This window comes from Mixophyes fleayi, chromosome 1, assembly GCF_038048845.1.
Source record: "Mixophyes fleayi isolate aMixFle1 chromosome 1, aMixFle1.hap1, whole genome shotgun sequence".
NCBI classification, from domain to species: Eukaryota; Metazoa; Chordata; class Amphibia; order Anura; family Limnodynastidae; genus Mixophyes; species Mixophyes fleayi.
Window position 1 is genome coordinate 96,722,747 of NC_134402.1, and position 24,275 is coordinate 96,747,021.

The 24,275-nt window shown below is 38.9% G+C and overlaps 1 protein-coding gene across 1 annotated transcript in view; it reads left to right on the forward strand.

Annotated features, from left to right (window-relative positions):
• The window catches only part of GASK1B (golgi associated kinase 1B), a 57,916-nt gene that overhangs the window by 18,201 nt on the left and 15,440 nt on the right, over positions 1–24,275 (forward strand). The window contains exon 2 of the mRNA XM_075198227.1: positions 22,392–22,606. Coding sequence (XP_075054328.1) covers positions 22,392–22,606 — 215 coding nt within the window. The remainder of the gene's footprint in view (positions 1–22,391; positions 22,607–24,275) is intronic.

Below are 24,275 nucleotides of genomic sequence, written 5' to 3' on the forward strand. Positions count from 1 at the left end.
GTACAGTAAGGTGCCAAGCTCGAGCGCACACAGCAGGGCTAATTGAAGCTTTGGACATCTTAAATGCATGTGCAATCAGGAGCAGCACTTAAAATTAATTTTATGTACAGTAGACATTAATGACATCATGATAAATGTATTGAATAGGAAAATAAATGAAAAAAGGTGACAATCTTTGAATATTTTCTTCTCTGTGCTTTCTGCTGGGACTTTATATTCCACATATGTATTGGACATATCGTGCAGTGTATTGTGTCTGTCAAAGCAGAGCGTACCTAGACCCGTATTCCACAAGAGACGTTTCTTCAGATCCGCTTGTAGTTGAATACGGACGTGTGTATGTCTGAATTACATACGTTTAAAAAAAAAATACAATTTACGTTTGTTTCAAGTGCCTTAATTAATCAGACTCTATATGTGATTATCGAATTGTGAGCTGTAGTTTAACATCAGCAGTTACAGATATAATGACTAGGTCTATACCTATGACCACAGAGTCCAAAGTGAACCTGGACTACATGCAATGAAATGGCCCCCTCATCAGTGACATGGTTGTTATTTTTCTCTTGATGAAAAAAGTCTGAAGCTAAAAATATGTTCCAAAAAAAGTACGGCGGGTTGGGAGATCAGCGCTGTGACTGTCTCTGGTGCATAGTAGTCTTGACTTCTGGTTCTTGGTTCTCTGTCCTTCCATCCAGCTGGATGGTAATAATCAGCACGTCCAAGTTGCGTATGTCCTGAGCGTTTATCGGATGCTGCACAGACGTGCAGCTTACAAGTGTCTGCTCTGCTGACATCTAATAGATGTACTTCAGGGGTGTGTAGCACATAATCTACATATTGCATATTTGTATACCTGTGCCTGTATTCCACAGTAGTGCAAGCGGTACATCTGTATATCTGTATACCTGCAAACATTACTGTATCCTGTTAAATACACCAACGTTCCTGGTTAAGTTTTCAAATGTGTGGATTCACCTCCTTCTCACATTCCAGCTATTACAGCCATCTACCAATAGGTTATGGGCCCAGCACCCCAAGTGTGAGGAATACATTTAACAGGAGACTCAACTTTGAATAAGAGGAAACTGCAAGTATTGCAAAGTCCTTTATTTGAATTGAAGTGCAAATGTATACTCCAAGTGCGAGCATGGACGTCATAAAATTAAAAGGCTCAGAGAATTATTCAACGTGGAAAGCATCAGATAAACGTCTCATAAGAAGAAGAAACCTGAGGCCACTTTGTATGGTACCAAGTGGCAGGGCCGCCATCAGAAATCATGGGGCCCCCATTACGCCCCCCCTCCCCCCGATGAGCGCCCCCGCCATGAGCAACAGCGCAACACAAACTTACCTGGGGGCCCGCTGTCTTGCAGTCCGCTGGTCTCCGCTACTCTTCGCTGATGTCTTCAGCCTGGCTGTCACCGTGACAGCCAGGCACCAGAATGCAATCGCAGGGGAATTCCCCTGCAATCATGTGATCTGCCTGTGACAGCCGGATCACATGATCGCAGGGGAATGATTCCTCCACCCCTGCAATCGCATTCTGGTGCCTGGCTGTCACGGTGACATCGGCGCAGAGTAGCGGAGACCAGCGGACTGCAAGACAGCAGGCCCCCAGGTAAGTTTGTGTTGCGCTGTTGTACCGGGCCCCCTGGTGAACCTGGGCCCGGTACAACAGTAAACCCTGTACCCCCCTGATGGCGGCCCTGCCAAGTGGAGTGAATGCAAAGGAATGAACAAATACATTGATAAAATGTTATCAGTTTCACAGCAATTCATGGTGCGAAAAGAAACAGTGTTAAAAACAACGAGTCATCTTTGAATGTGGTAGATAGTCACTGAAAGGATTGTTGGTACATGGATCCTGGAACCACCAGACCCTTCAGTTGTAACAAGCACTAGTTTAATACCAACATGGGAGAGTTGCATCAAAGATAAACTAACTGCACACAAATGTATGTGGCCCTATGGAGACTGAGTCAATTAGTGGTTACCGCTACTTTATGACAGAAGTATATTTCCTTAAAGCAAAAAGCAAAGTTATATACAAGATCAAGGAATACAAAACTCAGGTGGGGACTCAAATGGATCATAAGCTAAAAGTTTTGAGATCTGATAACGAAGGAGAATATCTTAAGAAGAACTTTGTTGATTTTCATACAAATCATTGCGTTCAACATCAATTGACTATTGTAACAACTGCCTGGTAGGATTCATTGTGTTAACTTAGATTGGCGCTGGCTTGCCAGGGGTGCTGAGTTTAACTAATTCCCCAGTATTCACCAAGAACCACTGCAAGGCGTGATGGACTTAGCTGCTGAGAACCCGTAGATTGCGGTCCCTTGACCTTCCACTAGGTGTAATACATGATACTGCACGCAGTTGGAGAGGTTAGAAGCAACGGACAGCAATCAGAGTAACTCGTCTGCATTGGTACATGAATGGTTAATAAATAATAGCTACAGATGGCAGGTGGAGTGTCAGGACAAGCCGGGGCCTGGTACACAGGCATACTACGAGGTAGCAGTATCCGGAGGCAGGCGGATAGTCAGAACGGAGCTGGAGTCTAATACACAGGAGGGCAATGAAGATTCATGAAGCAGATACGATGTCAGAACGGAGTCAGGGTCTGGTACACGAGCGGTCAATGTACAGGATAGCAACTCGGGGAGCAAGAGCACAGGAACTGAACAAGGACTGTGAGTCAGACAAGCTGAGGCATTTATTGCTCTGACACTGCTACAGTGTCAGAGCAGGTTTAAATAGTAAAAGGGTTTGAATTCCCCACTTCCTGGTTTGCAGTCAGATGATGCTGGTACTTCCATGTGTCAACTGGTGTGCTGTCAGAGACGGGCAGTGCTGGAACGGGGAGCAGGTAAGATCGTGACAACTATCGCACACACCTGAGCAAAATGGTGTAAGCTAATGTGCAAATTATACAATAGTTGGGAGGGCACATACGATGCTGAAGCTGGTGTAGAAATTAAATTTTGGGCTGAAGCAGTGCAAATATCAGTTTACTATGTACCCACTGTTGCAGCAAAAGGCAAAACACCAATTTAAGCATGGTCTGGAAGAAAGCCTAACGTCAGCCATTGTACACATTCCCAAAGAGAGAAGGAGTAAATTGGACTTTAAGTCAAAACACTGCATTTTACTTGGATATTATCTTGAGAGTAAAGGCTACAGGCATTTGGACACTGTAACAAGATCCTTGTTAAATCCAGTGACATCCTATTCCATGAAACAGCACCACCTAGTGGTGAAAAAGAAAGTGAAGTTCGAGAAAAGGTAATAATACTAGACATACCTAAATCCATAAATGTGTCTGAGTCAGAGACTTCAAATTTCACAAGTAGCAGGAGACAAGAAGTTTTACAAGAAGCAATAAGGGAAAATCTCCAAGGAAGTACTGCCAACATTGTGTTCTCAGGACCACAAAATTTGAAGAAGCAAAAACCAGTGATAAGTGGGAACACTGGAAATCAGCCATAGATAAAGAAATGATATCCTTGGATGAAAACGAAACCTGAACTGTTGTCAATAGGACAAACACCATAAAACAATTAAAAACAGATGAGTTTTCTGTAAAAAGCAAAATACAGACGGAACGATTGGCCATTGCAAGCCTTGTCTTCTTGCAAAGGGATTTACTCAAAGGTCCAGAATTGATAATGGGGAAATCTTCTGCCTGTGGCAAAGTACAGTACATTTCGCTTAGTCATTGCCACATCTATATTGCATGATATGTTGCTCTACCAGTTACATTTTGACTCTGCTTTCCTAATCGGGGAGTTAGTTGAGGAAATCTATATGAAACCCCCTAAGCATTATAATGAGAACGTTATACATTTCCTGTACGGCTTGAAACAAAGTGGCTGTTGTGGGTACATTAAACATGAGACTGCTGATAGACATGGATTTTGTACATTCCGAGACTGACCACTGTCTATACCACAAAAGGATAGATGGAAAGCTGTTCATTATTGTTGTATATGTGACTGACTTGTTGCTAGCAGGTCAGAAAAATCACATAGACAATGTAAAAAGTCTATTGGGAAAGAAATTCAAATTGAAAGACTTGGGCTCTACACATCACTTGTTGGGAATAAGAATTTTACCAAATTTGTATGCTGGAACTGACACCTTAGACCAGCAAAGTTGTAGTGAGTCTATACTTCTAAAGTACAGAATGACAGATGCTAAACCAGTAAATACTGCTATTGATAAGAGTACAAAATTGACCAATGATATGTCTGAAATAGAGGAGAAGAAGGAAATCCCCTATCAGAATGTAATTGGAAGTTTAATGTATACAAGTGTTGGAACTCATCCTGACATCACACTTGTAGTGAGTCAAGTGAGTCATTTTGCATAAATTTTGGAAAACCGTATCGGACAGCTGTTAAGAGAATTCTGAGGTACCTAAAAGGTACAAGTTCACTAAAATAAAAGTTCTCTAAATTGAAGTCTTTAGAACTGGAGCTTTTCTGTGATGCAGATTGGGGAGCAAACGAAGATGATTGTCATTCATATACTAGTTAGCTGTTTGGATTAGCAGGCGCAGTGGTAAGTTTGGCAAGTAGAAAGCAGCCAACAGTTGCTCTTTCCAGCATGGAATCGGAGTGTGAAGATACCGGGTTTATCTGGCCCAATGCTACCCACTTCACGCTTGTCTGGCCACCCACGGGTGCCTTCCTATGCCAGGAAAGTCTACCCAGTACCTTCTAGGGTTCATATAGTCACTCAGGCAAATTCAGTTAGAAAGTAAAGCAATACATTTATTTAATAAAAACAATCACTATATTATTATGTACACAAAGTAAATAAATGCCAGGCAGGTTAACCAAATAATCTGTCCCTTACCCCACTAGCTTATGGAGCTACAGTCACCTGGCTGTCCAAACTTGATGACCCATGGATCTCTCTCAGCTACATATGTAGACTCTGGTAGAGAACGACAACTCAAAACCAGATCTTTCACCTTCCATGAATGAAATCCCAGAATGAACACAATCCCCGCTTCTTATATCTAGGGTCAAATTTCCACAGTGTTTTCCCCTCTCTCGGCAAACCCCTTGGTCTCTCTCTCTTTCAACATTGGTAGGTCCTGGATCAGGGGGTTAGAGGGGGGAGTGGAGATGAGCTCTGCTTTCACAGAAGCGCCCTGCTGGGACACAGATAAAACATCTGGACTAGACCTATGGAGAACAAAGGATACTAATTGGCTTCCCCCACCTCCAAACATAGGGTAGCAGTCAGACCTTGCTAAAATGACCCCCTTACACTACTTGGTGATGTCACAGGGTCCCCAGCTGTTCCATGCTTCCTGTAAAGGAAGGAGGGGTGAGAATGAATGCAGCTCCAGTCCCCTCACCTGTATCCTGGACAGCACCTGATCTTTACCTTAACCCACCTGGCTTCACTTTAAGGACCATGAATAACAACCTCACTGCTACATCATCAATATACAATACACAATATACATATTTACAATGAGCTACAATGTCCCCTTATCCACATGTAATTAGACACTGCAGTTGTATTCTGTTGAGCTGGGGAACAAAAGCAAGGGCTATAAAAAGTACATGCTAAAATCCACATTTTGTGAGAAACGAGAAACAGGCTGGTTACGGTGTTATCAAACTCGTTTCGTCACACGGAGTATATGGCTTTGACTGAACCATCCAAAGAAACCCTTTGGATTAAAGAGACTTTGTGTAAACCACATCTTCTAAGTAAATGTGAGACTATTGACATAAAATGTGATATCATAAGTGCTATTGACTTGTCATCAATTACAAAGCATCATAGCAGGTTAAGTATATTGCCATTAGACATCACTTTATACATGAAGTTATTGAGAAAAAGTCAGTTAGCATAAGCTAGGTTGCAAGTGGGCAGAATGCAGCTGATAAGCTTACAAAGGGACTTGTTTCACAAAATGTTGATAACACGTCATGAAAAATGTGACTTGCAAATGTTATGAATGTTAATGTTTTTTGCTGACATTATTTGGTGTATTAACCCCATGTTTTCAGCTGCAGGAGAGACACATGAATGTTTATTAAGGTTAATGGATGTGTTTTTTTTCTTATAACTGGAGACATCTCTAAGTGACATGCGGTGTTGGGAGATCAGCACTGAGACTGTCTCTAGTTCTCTGTGTGGCAAAAGAAGGGCACTGCTGGGTCTCGTCTGCTCTTCACTACTGCGCACATGCAGTAGTCTTGGCTTCTGGTTCCTGGTTCTCTGTTCTTCCATCTGGCTGGGTGACAATAAGCAGCGTATCTAAGCTGTGTTTCTCCTGATATATCGGATGCTGCATAAACGTGCAGCTTACAAATGTCTGCTCTGCTGAGACCTAATAGATGTACTACACGGATGTGTAGCACATAATCTACATAGTGCATATATCTATTCCTCTGCCTGTGTTCCACAATAGTGCCTGCTGCATACATCTGTATACCTGCATACTGTTAGGCTGTCTGGTCAGATAACGAACCTGCACAACTGATAGGCAGAGGTCTTCACCTATAGAAGCCGCCTTTCCCGTAGAGCTAGACGCGCTCACAGGTACTTAGATGAGCACAGGACTTAACTCCAATGTAGTGTAGGTTCGTTATACCCACCGCATCGCAGGTCCGGAGACAGTACAGATGATAATGGATGGTCAGACGAAAGCCAAGGTCAGGGGTCACTTGCAGGGTAGAATAGTCAGAAAACACGCCAAAGGTCAAGGTCATGAGCAGAACAGCAGAATCCAAGGTACAAGTCAAAAGGTCAGGGTCACAGGCAATAAGGCAAGGTCCAGCACACAGGCAGAAAGTCACAACAGAAATCCAGCAGAATATCAGAGCAGGTCAGCACAAGTACAGAACTAAGACGCTATAACTGGCAGGGAGGCTAAGCCCTCCCTGCCTTAAATACAAGACACAGCGATTCAGAGCCTAGCTCTGGGAGTATCCACAAGCCCTGTAAAATGTGCTTTAGGGTAACATTAATTAAAGAACACTCAAACTTCACAATTTTCCTTTTCATTCATTTTTCAGTCTTCACCACAGTTTTCCACTATAACAATGATAAGAGGTCAAATTAAATTGAGTTTTGTACATCCATATCCCTCATTGCTTTTGCTGTATCACTCAATAGTTAGGTTTGCATGGGATAGTCCTGATTTTTATGTGCTAAATGGAGCTTAACGTCCTGAGAAAATGTGGTGTGTAGCTCTTTGTGGAAGTGGCATGGGAAGATACAGGTGGAATGGATAGATGAATTGTCATTTGGGCAGATCAGTGTGTTCCAATATTACAGTTAGGAAGGCTGTGAGGAAGACTTTAGCTGGTCGCACATCAGGACATGAAATGAGTCCTATGAGATACAATTATTTTCTAAAGGTCATGTGCCGACCTTGTCCATACATGGGCATTCTGAAGACTGATTAGTAAAAGCTTTATAGTGTGACAGGGAAACAGTGTTTCCCATTGTATATAATGTGTCTCTAACTGGGATTTGCTTCTAATATAATAAGGCTCATATTATATAACTGTAAATTATATAGTTATGCATGGTACAACAGACACATTCTACAGAGAGGAGTCAGCAGTATAGTCTGAATTGTCTGATCAGGATGTAAAATCACACAATATATATGAAACTGGGAGAGCCCATGTAATAAAGTCAAAAGGTGACATTAGCATGTCTCCACCCACTGTCTGTGGACACACAGAATAGGCACTGTTTTCTCAGGGATTATATAGGAATGTAGAATTATTGGAAGTACATGGGTATGGGTGCCTCCTGCTCTACAGACCGTTTATCCTGTGACAGTGTGCACACTATATAGTAAATCAACTTGCTAAATTGATATAAAGTTAAGAAATGAAAAGTTATAATTAAAACTAAAAAGAGTGCAGTATTTTAAATAAATTTGATCAAGTTTCCTGATAATGAAAATTAAGATATTCCTATTGCTTTCCCAATTCCTTACTCAAAAATTATTTCCCACCAGCTCTGCAATAAGTATCGTCATTATGATTTAAGTATACAGCTCTACACTGGAGCCAATATTTGATTATGAATATTTTAAAATCTGACATTACTATTTGCTCTTGATAATTAATTTTTTCTTGGCCTAAAGTGAATAGGTAATAATTAAAGTAATAGTAATAGATAATAATTACTGTAATATAGTAATTTCTAGTAATCTGGCAAGGTAGTATGTTGAATTTGAAGTTATATTATTAAAGCTGTATCTACATTTTTTTTTATTACATTTTTAAAATTGTGCATTTGAGAGTGATATGCAACCAAATCTAGATGACTAAATTGATCACATGTGATGGGTTTGAAAACTATATCAGAATATGATCTGTTTATAGTGCATTGTATTATTATCATTTGATTCATCTGAAAATATCTTACATTGTGCATGCCTTAGATCAAAGGGGTTGTGTGTATAGGACAATGCTTATTTATTAAGCAAAACATCAGAATTTAAAACCATTGAGTCCCTAAAAAAATGTGATCTTTCCTTATGCACTTACATTGTTTATGGATCTCATTGTCCAGCTAAGCTGTTGTTTGCTCAGTTAACATTGATATGTGTGGGGCCAGCTTAAGACAAGAAGCAATTAAGTTCATGTGGTCTATCTACACTAATGGTTTTGCATTCCGCTATCTCCGAGCAGTTTCCTCAGGAAGGTGACTCAGACTTAAAATGTGTCTGTTACATTTTGATACAATTGTTTTCAAACTCCTTTGTGACACGAATGTTGATAACAGATTTACTGCTAAATATGGAAAGGTAATTATTTCCGTTCTGGTTTTGGATAGCAAAAAAGTAAAATAAACATATTGCACACACAAATGTTATTGTAGGTTCTGGCAAATACAAAACAAATCCTTTTAGAGGCATCTGTGTATCGGTGACCTAACTGTTTGAGCTGCTTTTCTTAGCAAACTGCAGACATTCTGAAGGCCTAAAATACCTGGCGTAAGTTAATTACAAGGCAACTTCAGGCATACATTATTGTTATTTTTACTCACTCAAACATAGAGCTGTATATAATTAAGAGATGTGGTTATCTGATGTGGTAGCAGCAATTCAACTTTGATATAGTACACTTACTAAATAGATTTTATAAAAATAAATATGATGTACAAATGTGAACAAATATCTATAGTATTTACAACCATTAATTCAATTTCAAATACCACCACCAATGCACATGTTGCTTACTAATTGGTTGAGTTGGGCAGTGGTTATTAACATATGGGTCCAGATCTAGAAAATAAATCGCCAAACCCATTTTGGGAAGGTTCAAATGAACTGTCTTTGTAGACATATCGTGTACTACCAACTGTAATACACAATTCTGAAAGTATGTAAGTATGAATTGTCTGCTACAAACAAGGATATGGACCAGTGAAAGCCAGAAGCTTAAAAGAAAAAGGTTGCTAATAGCAACTTAATGAAGTTCACAGTTGTCAAACTAAGAAACCAAAAATACAGTACCATCCATGGAAGTTTAAAGTTAAGATGCTGCTAATAAGGGAAGGTACGAGGAAATACAAAGAAATAGCCAGACCTATTTCACTCCCAGATAATTAGATTGATAAACATCAAAAATCCCAACTTCCATGTCATGGTTAAATACAGGAATACAGCTAGGAGCCACAAATATGGTGAAACACACTCAATGTTTATTTGCAGAAATGTACAAATAGCAGGTAATCATGAGTTTGTAGTAAATACCAGGTGCAAGCTGATGCAGGAAGCAGGAGAAAATATGAACTTGCAGAAAACACCAGGTACTCAGCTGATGCAGGGAAGCAGAATGTATGAGAGAGATCCCAAGCAGCATAAACCCTGGAGCACAGCAGGAGGTTGTAACAGCAAAGAATAACAGGATGTGACCACAGAGTGTAACATCAATAACCAGCAATTTGTGCTGGGAGTGACGGGTATAAAGGAAACACACCCAGGTGCATGGGATAAAAGGTGAACAGGTTAACGCCTGATGCAACAAGAAAGACACAATAGCAGCACCTCTGGAGGATAGAGGTACTGCTGCAAACACACAATAGTAAAGTCTGATAGTCCAGGAGCGCATGCACTGCAAGGGCTTGCAGGCAGATCCTGACATTCCATCTAACTTAGCATAGATGATGATCAAATTATGCTCAGATACCAATGCAAAAATGCAAAAGAAATGTGGAAGAGCAAATCTGAGCAATAAATTATATTTAATAAGAAAATTACAGCAAACTAAGAGGATATAGGGCCAACATAAGCATGCCTAAATTAGGCGTACCTTAGAAATAGTAGAACCATGAGTCATATGACTAAAGGAAAAAAGTTTTGCCTGTCATCTTAACCAAAGACAAAAAGAGTTTTCATGGCTTATGAATAGAGCATGACTTCAGACGAGCTGCACAGAAAGAAGCTTGAGCTGCAGCATATTTGAGTATTTGGAAGCAAAGCCTATGTACATATTCCAAAAGAAAAGCATTCCAAGTGGAATGTGGAATGCTTCCAAAGAGAAGGAGGTCATTTGTGTAAGCTACAGTTAGAGCCAAACAGAATTCTACTTCAAGACACCAACAAGGTAACAATTAACAGAAGCTTTGTGATAAACAAAGACACTGGGCCTGATTCATTAAGGAAAGTAAGGGAAAAAAGTAGTAAGTTACTTTATTATTTTGCACATAAGTTAAATACTGGCTGCTTTTTCCTGTAGCACACAAATACTGGATAGCTTTAATTTTACACTGACGTGCCTTACTCCAACTATAAATCTGCCATCACATTTCAAATTTACATCCCTCTCCAATGCAACATGGTTTTGCCAAGGTGCAAACTTACTTTTTTTTTTGCTTTCCTTTCCTTAATGTATCAGGCCTACCGTGTTTTTCAAACTTCACAGAATTTCACAAGTTGTTCAGCCTGAGCAAAAATCAGAAACACAGGAAAATGAGAAAAACAACATTGCAATTGAATTAGGCAATCCAGCCTTCAAAGACAAGATCAACAAGATAAAAGAATATTCCAGCAGAATCTTACCGATCACTGTAAACTGATAAAAGAAGTGTGTAGCCAGTTTTACATTCATTGCTCCAGGTTGGAAAGAAAAATCCTCTGTCATTGTCTGTTTGATGACTCCTTTACAGCTCTGGTTATTAAACAGTTTCACTGCTACACTCACAAACATTTCTGTCTTCACTGTTCAGTCTGTAAACTGTACATATTTGACAGTATACAGTTTGTACACATTTTGCAGTGTAATTCCTCTCTTTAACAGATATATTGCCCTGTGAAACTTATTTGCAGCAATAGAGATTTCTTTTTCAGTTCACCTGGCGTTTTAATCATCTTGTTTCACTCTAATAGTGTAAATTATTGGGATATTTTTTTTACTTATGATGACAGCAACATACTTGAAAGAACGCAATGAACTATAACTTTCTTATACTATTCATACATTTTCAATCCAGATATGTTTCAAACTTTAAAGAGTTGCTTCTCTCTAATTACTACATACATTTTCCTGAACCCCAATTATTACACAGAGTTCTTCAATTTCTACTCTGCAAACTCAACACAAACCAGTAAACAAAACACCGTTAGTTACTCTCTGATGTAATATGGCTGTGCAGTTATATCAGACAGATTTATATCTATACTACATCCCCATTCCTTTAATTATACCCCAAAACACTGATTTTTATCTACAAACCTTCTTATTAAACGTATATATCTGTGCTGCCTTTCCACAACCAGAAACAGTATTCATCTTTCATAGTTTAGCAGTATCCGTTGTCTGACTCCTGTATCACCTGCTGTGCTATGTCATGTACTGTAACATTCATGGCACTTCAGTTATGTCGCCTCACCCTCAGTCTAATATACATGTATAAATCTACCTACAACTTCTCAAACTCTTAATCTATGTGCAACAACCAAGTCAGAAACTATTTGTACCAAAAAACAATGTAACTTTAACTTTGGTAGACTAATACAACAATTTGCATGTACCAATGCATTTCATAAATGTGAACGCAGGTCTGTGTAGGAAGATATTAAGCAACTCCTGCAATAAAGCGGCTAAAGTTGTAAATATAATGTATGTTTTTCTTTTTATATCCCTATGGATTTACACAACTAAGCATAAATCAAGTTTTTAGATTAGAAGCTTGGCAAAGTAATAAAGTTGAATGCTACACTTAATAAAGGCTTTACTTCTCTATTTGCTATATGGTTTGGACTATAAAACACAGGCAGAGGGAACTTCTGTCATATACTGTCATAGCGGGTGACTAAAACAAGAAATCATTCAAAAAAGTGAATGTTCATTCCGAGAAACTGTGAAGGCCGTAGAGGTCAATAGCTACAAGTTTGCTAGTTGAATTTTTCTGTATTTCATCATCATCATTATCATCAACATTTATTTATATAGCACCAGCAAATTCCGTAGCGCTTTACAATTGGGAATAAACATTTACAAGACAATACTGAGTAATACATACAGACAGAGAGGTAAGAGAACCCTGCTCGCAAGCTTACAATCTATGTATTTTGTTTAGGTGATTCTTTATTTTGAAAATGTCTCTATACATTGTCATTGTATATTCCTCTATTTCCTTCCAGTTTTCTGGACTGTTTCTCTTTTAGATTAGTTTCTATTACTAAACCTTTTGATGCTTAAATTGCTCATGAGGTTAGCCAGAATGAGAACGATTATACTGTCAGCATGGGCTATCCCACATGGGTTCTAAGCTATGGAAAAAATATTACAAAAGTCCACTTTGTATTTGCATATTATGATCTCTAAAAGCAAGATATGTCAGTGAATAGATAATCAACAGGATATTCTATATGAGCAAATAATGAGCTTGCAAATAGTATACTATTATGCTGATGGATCTAATGGTGAGGTAACAAGGATCCCAGTGGTCTCAACTGCAAGCAGAACTAGAGGCACAGAGAGCCTGGCTGCAACCCAATTAAAGACCGACTTGGCCATCTTTTCCCACAGCCCTGCATTTTGTTTCAATTCACAGATAACCCGGTCAGGTTTGGCTTTACTTGTTAGCTAATAAGCTATAGTATTACAGGTGTTTCCCCTCTGGGAACTTGAGAGGACTGATTAAATCTGGAAGGGAGTATTCTATGTACTGGAGGAAATGATGAAGGAAACGATATTCAGATGTTGACTTTTGTTTAGGTTTCCACTGTACGGTTTACAGTAAATTAAGCTGTATCTTGTATGTAACCCCCTGTCACTGTGTGTATTGTGGGTTGCAAAGGGTACACAGTGCACCTCCTTTTCAAGCCCTGGCTAGCTGATGGGCATGGGTGTAAATGATCAGGGGGTCCCTGCACATGCAGGTGTTTCTCTGTAGTTAGTGGGACACAGGGGATGTCACTTTGGTGCAGTGTAATAGAAGTCACATTAATTTGGGCTCCAGACCATCTCTATAACAAACTCAACTCTTTATTTACACTCTTCCTCCAGCACGATAATCATAGTGGTTGCAGCAATAAAGAAATATATGTACATCTCCTCACTCTCTCCAGCACAGTTCTTAATGAGCAATACGAATATGGTTGCAAATATATCTTATTACTCCTCCTGCACAGTTCTTAATGTTATCCAGATGTTAAATAACATAAATAATAGGTCTCTTACATTCCATACTCACTGCAGATCACTCTCCTCTGCAGGGGCACTCACATGGATGCTAACAGGCAGGCAGCTTCTCCACCATGCAGCTCTGACACACTCTGTGTACCTCTCAACTGCAGCTCATCCCTCCTCTGCGGGGATGATGTCTCCTGTGCTCTGACACTTCACTCTGTGTTCTCTCAGCCTCAGGGTCTGACAATGCAGCTACCATGCCTCTTGTTGCAACCCTACTCCAGGGTCTCTTCCATGCAAAGTGTCCCCCTCTATCTTGGGTTCTCTATAGTGTCATGGAGTTCTCCCCCTCATCCAGGGCATACATTCCTTGCCCTGGCTCAATCACCACGCTCAGACAGCCAGGCAATGCTGGGGGAGCCTGGGAGCTTCCACCCCAGGTCCCCAGCTACCATCTCTCCTCTCCTGTGTCTCCTCTCTATATCTCTTTTTGTTCCCCTTTCTGACAGCCCCTCCTTCTTCTCCCTCAGTCTCCAGGCTGGGCTGGGTTATCACCATGGTAACCTGTTTATGTAACTTTTCATAAACTATTAGCTTACCCTCTAGATGACCCCTCCTCTATTCACTGAGGTAAAGGTTTAACTAAAACACCACTAGGGGGGTGTTACATGTAGTAGAGGTTAGTCAGCTCTTCTTCAGGAATCATACTGCCATGGTGTGGCGACTAGTGACACCTGGGCTGTGGTATGTTATACTATGGAACAAGCAAGCCATAAAGATGCTCTTGTACTGGTATAACACCAGAAACATACCCTTCAGTAAGTTCTGTACTGTATGCTTGAAAATGTGCTTCTGGACAACCACTATTGTTTCCATTATTTTTTGAGTTCTGTTTGTCAGTTTGCAGTGTTTGAGCACCTTGGCTTAGTTATAGCACTGCAAGCATACTGTAAGGGCCATGTCTCCTTATGTGACTTTGTGCTCCTATTTTTGAGTGAGTTGCGAATTTATACAGTTTCAACTGTTAAAGATATAACCTTATTGCCACACTGGGGTTTTATTTTTACTGTTATATTAGTATAGTATTGGTGTCACAAATCGGGGCCTTAGTCCTGTTTACACCACTCGGTGGTACCATATCACCGTATATCTCCCTTTTAGTGAATTCAGCTTCATCCTGGTTGCTGCTTCAATCCTCCTGCTGTATACAGATCTCCACCATTTAACTCTCTGAGTGAGTTCAGCTTCATAGTGAATGTTGTTATTTGAACTGCAAACCATTAACCCTCTGAGTGAATTCAGATTCATCCTGTGGCTGTTATATGACCTGCAAACCATTAACCCTCGTGTGAATTCAGCTTCATTCTGCCTGCTGAAATAAATACTTTGGTTATTTATTCATCATGTGGATTCACCTTCATTCTATCAGCTTGTGCACAGATTCCAGCTGTTATCTTCTGTGTGGATCCTCCTCTCATCAATCTATTCCTGTCTCTCCTACTGGCTATCTGGGGTAGTAGGTTGTTGTTCTGAGTCATCCACCTTCTGCAGCCATTTCTGTATCTCAGGGTATCGACTTCCAGTTCCAGGGCTAAACCAGGTTCTGAGTTGCCCAGGGCCAGTTCCAGGCTTAGTCTGTTCAGGAGGTTGCCACCCCTGTATATCCTCTACCTGAGTTCTGAGTCTTCCCAGTCCCAGTTGTGGTACTATATTTGCCTGAGTCTCTGAGTTCTTGGAGGTACTTAGTCTCTGCCCATGGGTTCAGGTCCCTCCTGTTCCTTCATCCAGGTTCCAGTCCATCAGCTCCAGATTCCAGGCATTTATTTCAGTACGGAGTCCAGTCCAGCATTCCTCCTCCTAACTTCCAGTATACGGGATTAAAGCAAGCTCTATGAGCAAGGCATTCATCCAGCCTCCCAGTTTCCACTACACTCCTGCCACAGCTAGCCCCAGGGGTCCTGAGACAGATCCCAGAAACCCTATTGCCATGACAATTGGTACACTGTCCATGCCTAGTTACAGACATCAACAACGCTTGAGCTTGCAATTACACATACCGGGGATCATCCCAGTTTTCATAGAATTTTATCTTAAAAAGAGCAAGGTGATCACAGGCACTTGCTAGGGAAGAGATTTCCCTGTAACTTGAAAATGTTCCAAACATGTGTTCTGTTCCAGTTGACATCAAGATGCTGTTATTATATTATCTCTGCAGCATTCTTGAGGGTTTTCTGGATAAGGATTTTACCTGTAGTTTAGAACAGTAAGCGTAACATACACAAAAGCATGTACAATTCAGCCCAGTGTTTCTCAAAGCTGCTCCTGGCATTTCACTCCCCAACGCCCTGTGTAGCAGCGCTCCTGACAGTGATTGTATTAGGAGATCCTCAATGATCTGGTGTGTGTGTAACATTCTTACAGGGCAGCAGTAATTATTTACCTTTTACTCTTTGTTTGTTTGAGCTTTCTGGATATTGGGTCTCTGAACAAAAATCTATATCTGTATCACTTTACACAGCATGGGTCTGGGCTGTCTGGTAAGAATTGGGGTCTCCTCACATTTTAAATTCCATAATGAGTAGAGTACTTAACCTGATCATCTTTAAAGCCCATCAAAATGAGTATGAAAAGTAACATATAATCTATAATATAAAAGCCTAGCGGCGTGTGTTAGTCTGTGTGTGAAAAAAACAAAACAAGCTGCAGCGCCACCTGCTGGGCGGAGTTATACACTGACCTACTAAATTCTTAGCATTATCTAATATATAAAAGTAAAAGCCTACTGGCGTGTGTTAGTGTGTGTGGGTGTGTGTGTAAAAAACTATTTTCTCAGAAAGGGCTCATCCAATTGACCTGAAATTTGGTATACTGACATTATTTGACAAAAAAATTAGAATAGTGAAGTCAGTTAACTTCCATCATCCCCCCTTTCCCCCCGTGGGAGGGGTAGTAAAGGCTAAATTTACGAGTTGAGGGCTCAAACTCATTTTCGTGGGGTAATTTTACCTCATGAACACACATGTGTAGCGGCGTGTGTTAGTGTGTGGAAAAAACTTTTCTCAGAAAGGGCTCATCCAATTGACCTGAAATTTGGTATACTGACATTATTTGACAAAAAAATTAGAATAGTGAAGTCAGTTAACTTCCATCATCCCCCCTTTTCCCCCGTGGGAGGGGTAGTAAAGTCTAAATTTACGAGTTGAGGGGTCAAACTCATTTTCCTGAGGTAATTTTAGCTCATGAACACACATTAAAAAGGGCGCTTGCGTCGGGAAGTAACGCTCTTCCCCTGAGGAGGCCTGGGCTAGGCCCAAATGCATGACACACCCTTCAGCGGAATGTCTGTTGACATAAAAAAATCTAAATAATTTAATCCACCCAGTTATAGATTTTGGGTTACCATACTACAAGCATAATGAGCCCAAATGCCCAAAAATTAGATTTCATCTGGTACATCAGTGCCAAACCAAGGTGTTTTATGATGCACCACAGATGTGCCATGTAAATGTCCTCACCTGTGTTCCAAATTCATTTTATCATAATAATTACTCCAGATGCACAAAATCCTGAATTTCCTACTATAAATTTTATTTTGGGGAAAAAAACAAGTTGTGTAATACAACTATTTCCCTATTATTTCCCTACTATTTTTGCAGCACAAAACCTACTGTGTGTTACAAATTCAATTCTTTGTGATATGAAACACATTTTTATCGACAAACTGGATTATCTGTGCCATAACTAACTTTTAAGCCACACAATCAGTTTTTTTTGGTTACAAAAAATATTTTGTGATATAATAAATTGTGTTACAAAGGAAATTTTGTACCAGATAACCAATGTTGCATGTTACACAATTGCACTTTTATTGCTGTAATAAATTTGTACCACAAAATAAAATTTGAGTTGCAAAATAATGCAACCCAAATTACTTTTACGTTGCCCTCTTTCCTGTATTTGATTGTAATATAATTGTTTTGGATTTTAAATATTCCTCCTCAGTAAATATCAACATCTAAAGCTCAGAGAATAAGAAAAGATAATAATAATTGCATCTAATTGGAAGAGAATGAATGAAGATTATTGTGCTGTTGGTCAATATTAAAAAATAGGAATAAAATAGGGACAGATCACTAAAACCTGGGACAGGACTATTGGATATGAATGACTACGCAGTATTTAACACATATGTTTTGTTTCTATAATTGATTTTGTAGACAAACTACAGTGACACAGTCATGTGAAAATCATATTTACGGCACAACTAATATTTCATGTTATTTCATAGCTGTAGCTTTATGGAATAATAATGTAACGACACATATTATCCTGTGCAGCAGACAAGCATACACGCTAGGCATCACATTGCTCAACAAAAGTTATGTGATTACATATTATACAAAATCATTTAGAAGTTCTCTTACATTCTTAGACAGGATAAGGGCGATGAGGGCATATTTGAAAGGGGAGTCTGCCAGATGTTAAAGTAGAGATTAAATGCTTGAAGTCATTGACTGTAAACAAACTGGATTATGAGCTGAAAAGTGAATATTATTTTATAAGGAGAAAATACTTAAAATTCTGCTCTCTAGGAAAGGAAAGAGAAAAACATTTTGGCACTAAAAAGAATAACTAAAAAAATTTTTTTTAAACAAATTATTAATATAAATAATATTAAAAATATATAAATAATATATAGAGAGAGGGAACATAGCTGCTGCAAAAGAGATTATGCAATCCCAAAGGGCAATTAGACAACAAAATACAAAAATATTCTCGCAATATATTCCTTAAATTACCCATGTAAAAATCTATTAAACATTATGTAGAAGATCTGAGATGAGCCAAAAAAGATATATAAATAAATGGCTACCATATTAATTAAATCAACATTTACATTAATTAAAGGACACTTTAAATGAGATATATAAAATAAAATATAAATATATAAAATATTAGGGGAAGATTCAACTAGCCGCGAGGTGTCTCCGGAACGTCTGTGAGACACCTTGCGGTGGAGATTTGATCGAAATCTCTGCTTATTTTTTCCTCGTACCCCACAGCCCACAGGGGTGTGAGAGAAAATGAGCAAAGATTTCTACCGTAATTTTACCACTGGTGTTCGTTGGCGTGCCACATCGCTGGCAATTGAATTTCCCCTTTAATATCAATTAAGACAGTAATAATGGACTCCCAAATACATCATCGTACAGAATGTTTTTATAATAGTTTTAAAATATTATAAAAGTCTCCTTAATAATGAAAAGTCTCAAATAGTGGTAAACTAAAAAAAGATGCAGTTCAAGGGAATGACTGCTCAGATGCGGTTGTACTGAAGGCTGTCACTTGTATAAAATAATAAATACAGGTGAAAATCACTGTATGTGGAACATAAAAAGTCGCCCCATTCTCTAAGGAGTATATCACAGAAGTGAAGAAACATGTCAGTCTGTTTGTGCACATCAAATTTTTCCCTGAAACAGTATGTTTCAGATCCTCTGGACTCCCTGGAATACATTTGCCTAAATATTTAAAGCTATCAATGATATGTCATCAATTAAGAAGCAGAAAATAGTAATTTATGAGGAATAAGGGGTAGTGAGCCACTTATGGTGATTACAAATATTCAGGTGACATATATACTTGTTTGAACTTCAAGCAATGGAGGGACATTGACTGTTCCATAAAAAAAGTAAAAGAGAAAAATGTTTTTCGAGATATGATTTGAAAGAATGTTTTATATATATATTTTTTTATTGCAAGGCCATGTTGGTGAAGCTGTACATTGCCAGTTTAATAAGTGAGTGAAAAAACATAATGGGATACTAAGTATGTTGTTAGTAGAGATGGGCGGGTCCGGTTCTCCGAGAACCGAACCCACCCGAACTTTGGGTATCCGAGTACCGAGATGAGCAGCTCGGTACTCTCCCGCCCATTCCGAATCCAAATCGAGGCCGAACGTCATTGTGACGTCGTCGGATCTCGGGGCTCGGTTCTCGCGATACTTCAACTTTATAAATACACGCCTCCACAGCAATCCATCGCCATTTGACAGAGGGAGAGAGCAGGGTGTAGTCATAGGCTAATTAGAGCAGGGACAGAGAATACAATATTGTTCTTGCAATTGCTCTAACCAAAATCGCTAGTGCAGAGAGGAGGATAGAGGTTTATTATTTTTTCTTCATATTTGGCACTCCCCAGCGCTTTTGGGGTGTCCCCCATAATTGTGCATTAATATTTCTGGCTGTCAAAAGTCATATCTGTCAGCAGTATCTACTAAATAATTTTTAGCACTCCCCAGTGGTTTGCGCTCAGAATGGATTCAAAGCAGTCCACATATGATCTGAATGAGCAACCAGGTTCTGTCACCAGTCCTGATGTTAGTGGTCCCAGTACGTCATCTGGCCAAGGCGATGTCAAACAACAGAGTGTTTTCAAATTAGTGCAAAAAACAAAAGCCCAAAAAAAATTTACTGTATTGAAGCGAAAAAGAAGTGTAACTGAGCAAAAGTTAAGTGACGATAAAAAAAAAATTGCAAGCATGCCATTCTACACACGCAGTGGCAAAAAGAGAATGAGGCCTTCACCTTTGGCTATTAGTGGCAGATCCCAAAAAGTTACCCAGCCTACAATTGGTGCACAACTACTGTTACGCGTCAAAGCCGAGCTGCAAGATAACAGTGAGGCATTACAGGAGAATATTTGCTCTGATTCACAAATGACAACAATCCCTGTGGAGAGTCCATCCAACAGTGGGATATCTAATCGTGAGCATTCTGCTGATGTGTGCCTTAATAGCCCGAGTGTAGCCGGTGATACCCAAATTGAGGATGCCACTTTGGAATTAGAAGAGGACGAGGGTGAGATTTGTGTAGGCGACGAGGGCGCTAATGATGATGTTGATGATTATGATGCAGACAGATACCAAATTGCCTTTCTCAATTTCTATTTATATTCTAGATTATATAACGGCTGAATAGTTTTCTATTTTACTCCTAGTGGAGAGAGGATCTGATGCAGACAGATACCAAACTGCCTTTGTCCATTTCAATTTATATTGTACAGTATATAACGGCTGAATTTATTAGTATTTTATACAAGTGGAGGGGGGCCTAGAGAGACAGAAACCAAACTGGCTTTCTCCATGTCAATTAATATTGTACAGTCTATAACGGCTGGATTTTTTGGTATTTTATACAAGTGGAGGGGGGCCTAGAGAGACAGAAACCAAACTGGCTTTCTCCATGTCATTTAATATTGTACAGTCTATAATGGCTGAATTTTTTGTTTTTTTAAAAAAAGTGGAGGGGGGGCTATAGAGACAGAAAGCAAACTGTCTTTTTCCATTTCTTTACATATTTAACTATAAGTGTAGGGTGTAATATACATCCAAAGACGATGGCTGCATTGCCAATATGCATAGAGGGATAGGAAGACAATCTGTTTTGTGTGTAGAATAAATGAAGGCCTAACAACGAAGAATTAAACAGTTTTTTTGGATGATTTATTACCTCAACAATTAGATTACTTATCTCTAAAATAGTTGGAGCACTAAATTGGGTTATTTTAGGCACAAAAACATGTATTTTCCAACAAAATAGCAAAACAAAACCAAACAAAACCAAAACCAAAACCAAAACACGCAATGGCGGTTTTGCAAAACCAAAACACGACGGTAATCCAGATCCAAAACCGAATCCAAAACCAAAACACGGGGGTCAGTGACCATCTCTAGTTGTTAGAGTTATTTGTCTGTGGAAATCCCATTTAAATTTATAAATAAGTGACCCTTCCACAGTTCGATTGGCATAACTATTAGTTGGGCAGCAAGGTGGTCAGCATTGCTTCATCTCAGCACTGAGATCATTGGTTTATTTTCCTACCAGGACCCTATCTGTGTAGGTGCTCCTGTTTCCTCCCATAATCAAAAGAAAGACATACTGGTAGGTTAAATGGCTTTTGATGTAAAAACCCTATGTGTGTGTGTGTGTGTGTGTGTGTGTGTGTGTGTGTGTGTGTGTGTGTGTCTCTCCTTGTGGTAGGAATTATAGATTTTAAGTTCCACTGGGGCAGGGACTGATGTGAATAAATTAAATATTCTCTGTAGAGTGCTGCATCATACATAGGTGATGAAATGATAAATAGATCTGTAAATATGGGAAAGTGATACTTATGAACAGAGCTGCCGGAGTATTGTTTTTTATATATATATATATATATATATATATATATATATATATATATATATAAAATAAATAAATAAATATATATATATATATATATATATATATATATATATATATATATACATAGTTAGTTAGCTATTAAAATAATGTGGACATTGGGTAAGTTTCTGTTTAAAATGACTTAATTAATGCTTACGTTTCACTTATTTACCTGGGGTTAAAGGAGGTTCCAGCCTGTACTGATGATGGTACACCAGCAACATGACTTGATAAAGGCCCATCTCTTGCTGTTCAATTATTTAAAGTCTGCCATGTCTGTGGCCTTGCATAGAGATAATGAACTTTAAAAAACATAGCAAGTGTACAGATATTTACTCCTAAACTATCTTCATTTGTGTTCATTATTACAGTTACACTAAAATGATATTTTTTTATAGTTTACTCTAATCAGATAAACTGTTGATCTACTATACAATATGTTATAACAATCATGCATAGATGTGCATTACATTATTTGTCAGAACCAGTTAACCGAGATGTAGCATATTCCTTTTTTTTCCAGATGTACTTCCATGTCCCGTTATTTTGTGGGACTCCTCTTTACCTCCAACAGATAACAACACACAATCTTCCTATAAGCTGAAGTGGGGAAGTTATCAAAAGATCCTTACATACAAGTGTTGGTTGAATGGAAAAGTTCCCAAAGCAGATCTTGGCTGTCCGGACATCCATCACTATGAGTGGTCCAAGCTGGCACTTTTTGATTTTCTTCTACAAGTAAGGAAACATGTTATTAGAATACATATTATACATATTCCTTTTTATAAAATAGCTGCAAGAGGGAAGCAAATATAATAGAAATACCATTAAAGAGGATGTTTGCCAATAATATTTGTTTTTATTTCATACAGTAAAAGCCTCATACACACTAGATAAAAAAGTCATGCCCTACGTACCATGCACCTGTCATTATAGAGATCATTGCTCTGGTAAACACACTAAGGGCCTTATGTAGAGTCTGGGAAGTGTGGGGGCAAAATGTAGGGGGTCCCTTAGAATTTACTATTATCAGCTTTGCCACCTTGGGCTGGTGGCAGTATAGCCAACAAACCCACAGCGTGTGGTCCCCCTGCCATAATACCAAACCAACCCTAGGCTGGTCAGCACGGGCCAGATTCCCTAGGGAGTACAAGCACTTAGGGTTAAATGTATAAGCTGCAAGTTTACAGTGGGTTTGAAAAGTGAAGATGTTGCCTATAGCAACCAATCAGATTCTAGTTATCATTTATTTAGTACATTCTACAAAATGATAGTTATAATCTGATTGGTGGCTATAGGCAAAATCTCCACTTTTCAAACCTGCCGGAAACTCACGGCTTGATACGTTTACCCCTAGATTTCTTCCCACACCCCTAGGGCGATGGGTGTGGGGCATGAATGATTAATTAAAAGTTAAAACATTTTCAAATGAGGGCTTGAGTCCATGCTATATATATGACTATACCAAGGGTAGGGGACCTTTTCATGTTGGAATGACACATTAATTTAGCTGTAATCAAATAAGGCCGCAATCAAGAAACTTCAATTAGATATACTAAAAAAAATGCACATTATTTTGTAAAAATTTAACTACTACGTACTTACTAATTTCAAATAAATTAAAACAATTTGTTAACTTTAGAATTAACTAATCTTTTAATGACTTTGTTTTGGCTGCTTTTTGATGGAAAGCATTTGAATATTTGGCGCAACATGGAGGACCACAGTTTCAGCTGATCCTCTAGATGGGTATCCATCATTTGTGACCTTAAGTGCATCTTGATTTGGGTTAGGTAGGAGAATGTAGATTTGCAGCAATAAGTGGTTGATAAGCAAGAAAGTTTTTTCTGGGCATGTTGTCGAAGGCGTGGGTATTCTACTGCATTTTTCCATATTTCAGTTGGATATTTCTTAGCATCAAATAATGACTTTAGAATGCCATGTACTAAGAGCTCAATCAATTCCATCTGTAGTTCTTTACAGGGCCTTGGTGATATCAGCTAGGTGAGGTTGTGACCTTTTAATTGTATTCTCCAATTAATAAGTCTATAACAGCTGCGTATTATTCAAATGATTCGCATATATCATCCGGCTCATCAATGACCTTTGCCAACTGGGGAAAATGTTCATCCAAAATTTCCTTTTGAAGAAGAAGTGTTTTGAAAAAATGCTTGTACATATCATATATAGACTTAGTTTTGTCTTGCAAAGAAATATTGAAGTTGTTTTGATTTGACATGATATCACACAGAAATCCAGCATTCCTATAGCAGTCCTCTTTCAATAATTCACATTGCTGATTCTGTTCTTCACAAAATGTAACTATCTGTCCTTGCAGAAATAAAATTTTGGCTAACACCTGTCCCTGCGATAGGCAACACACTTTAGAATGATACGGTAAATCCAC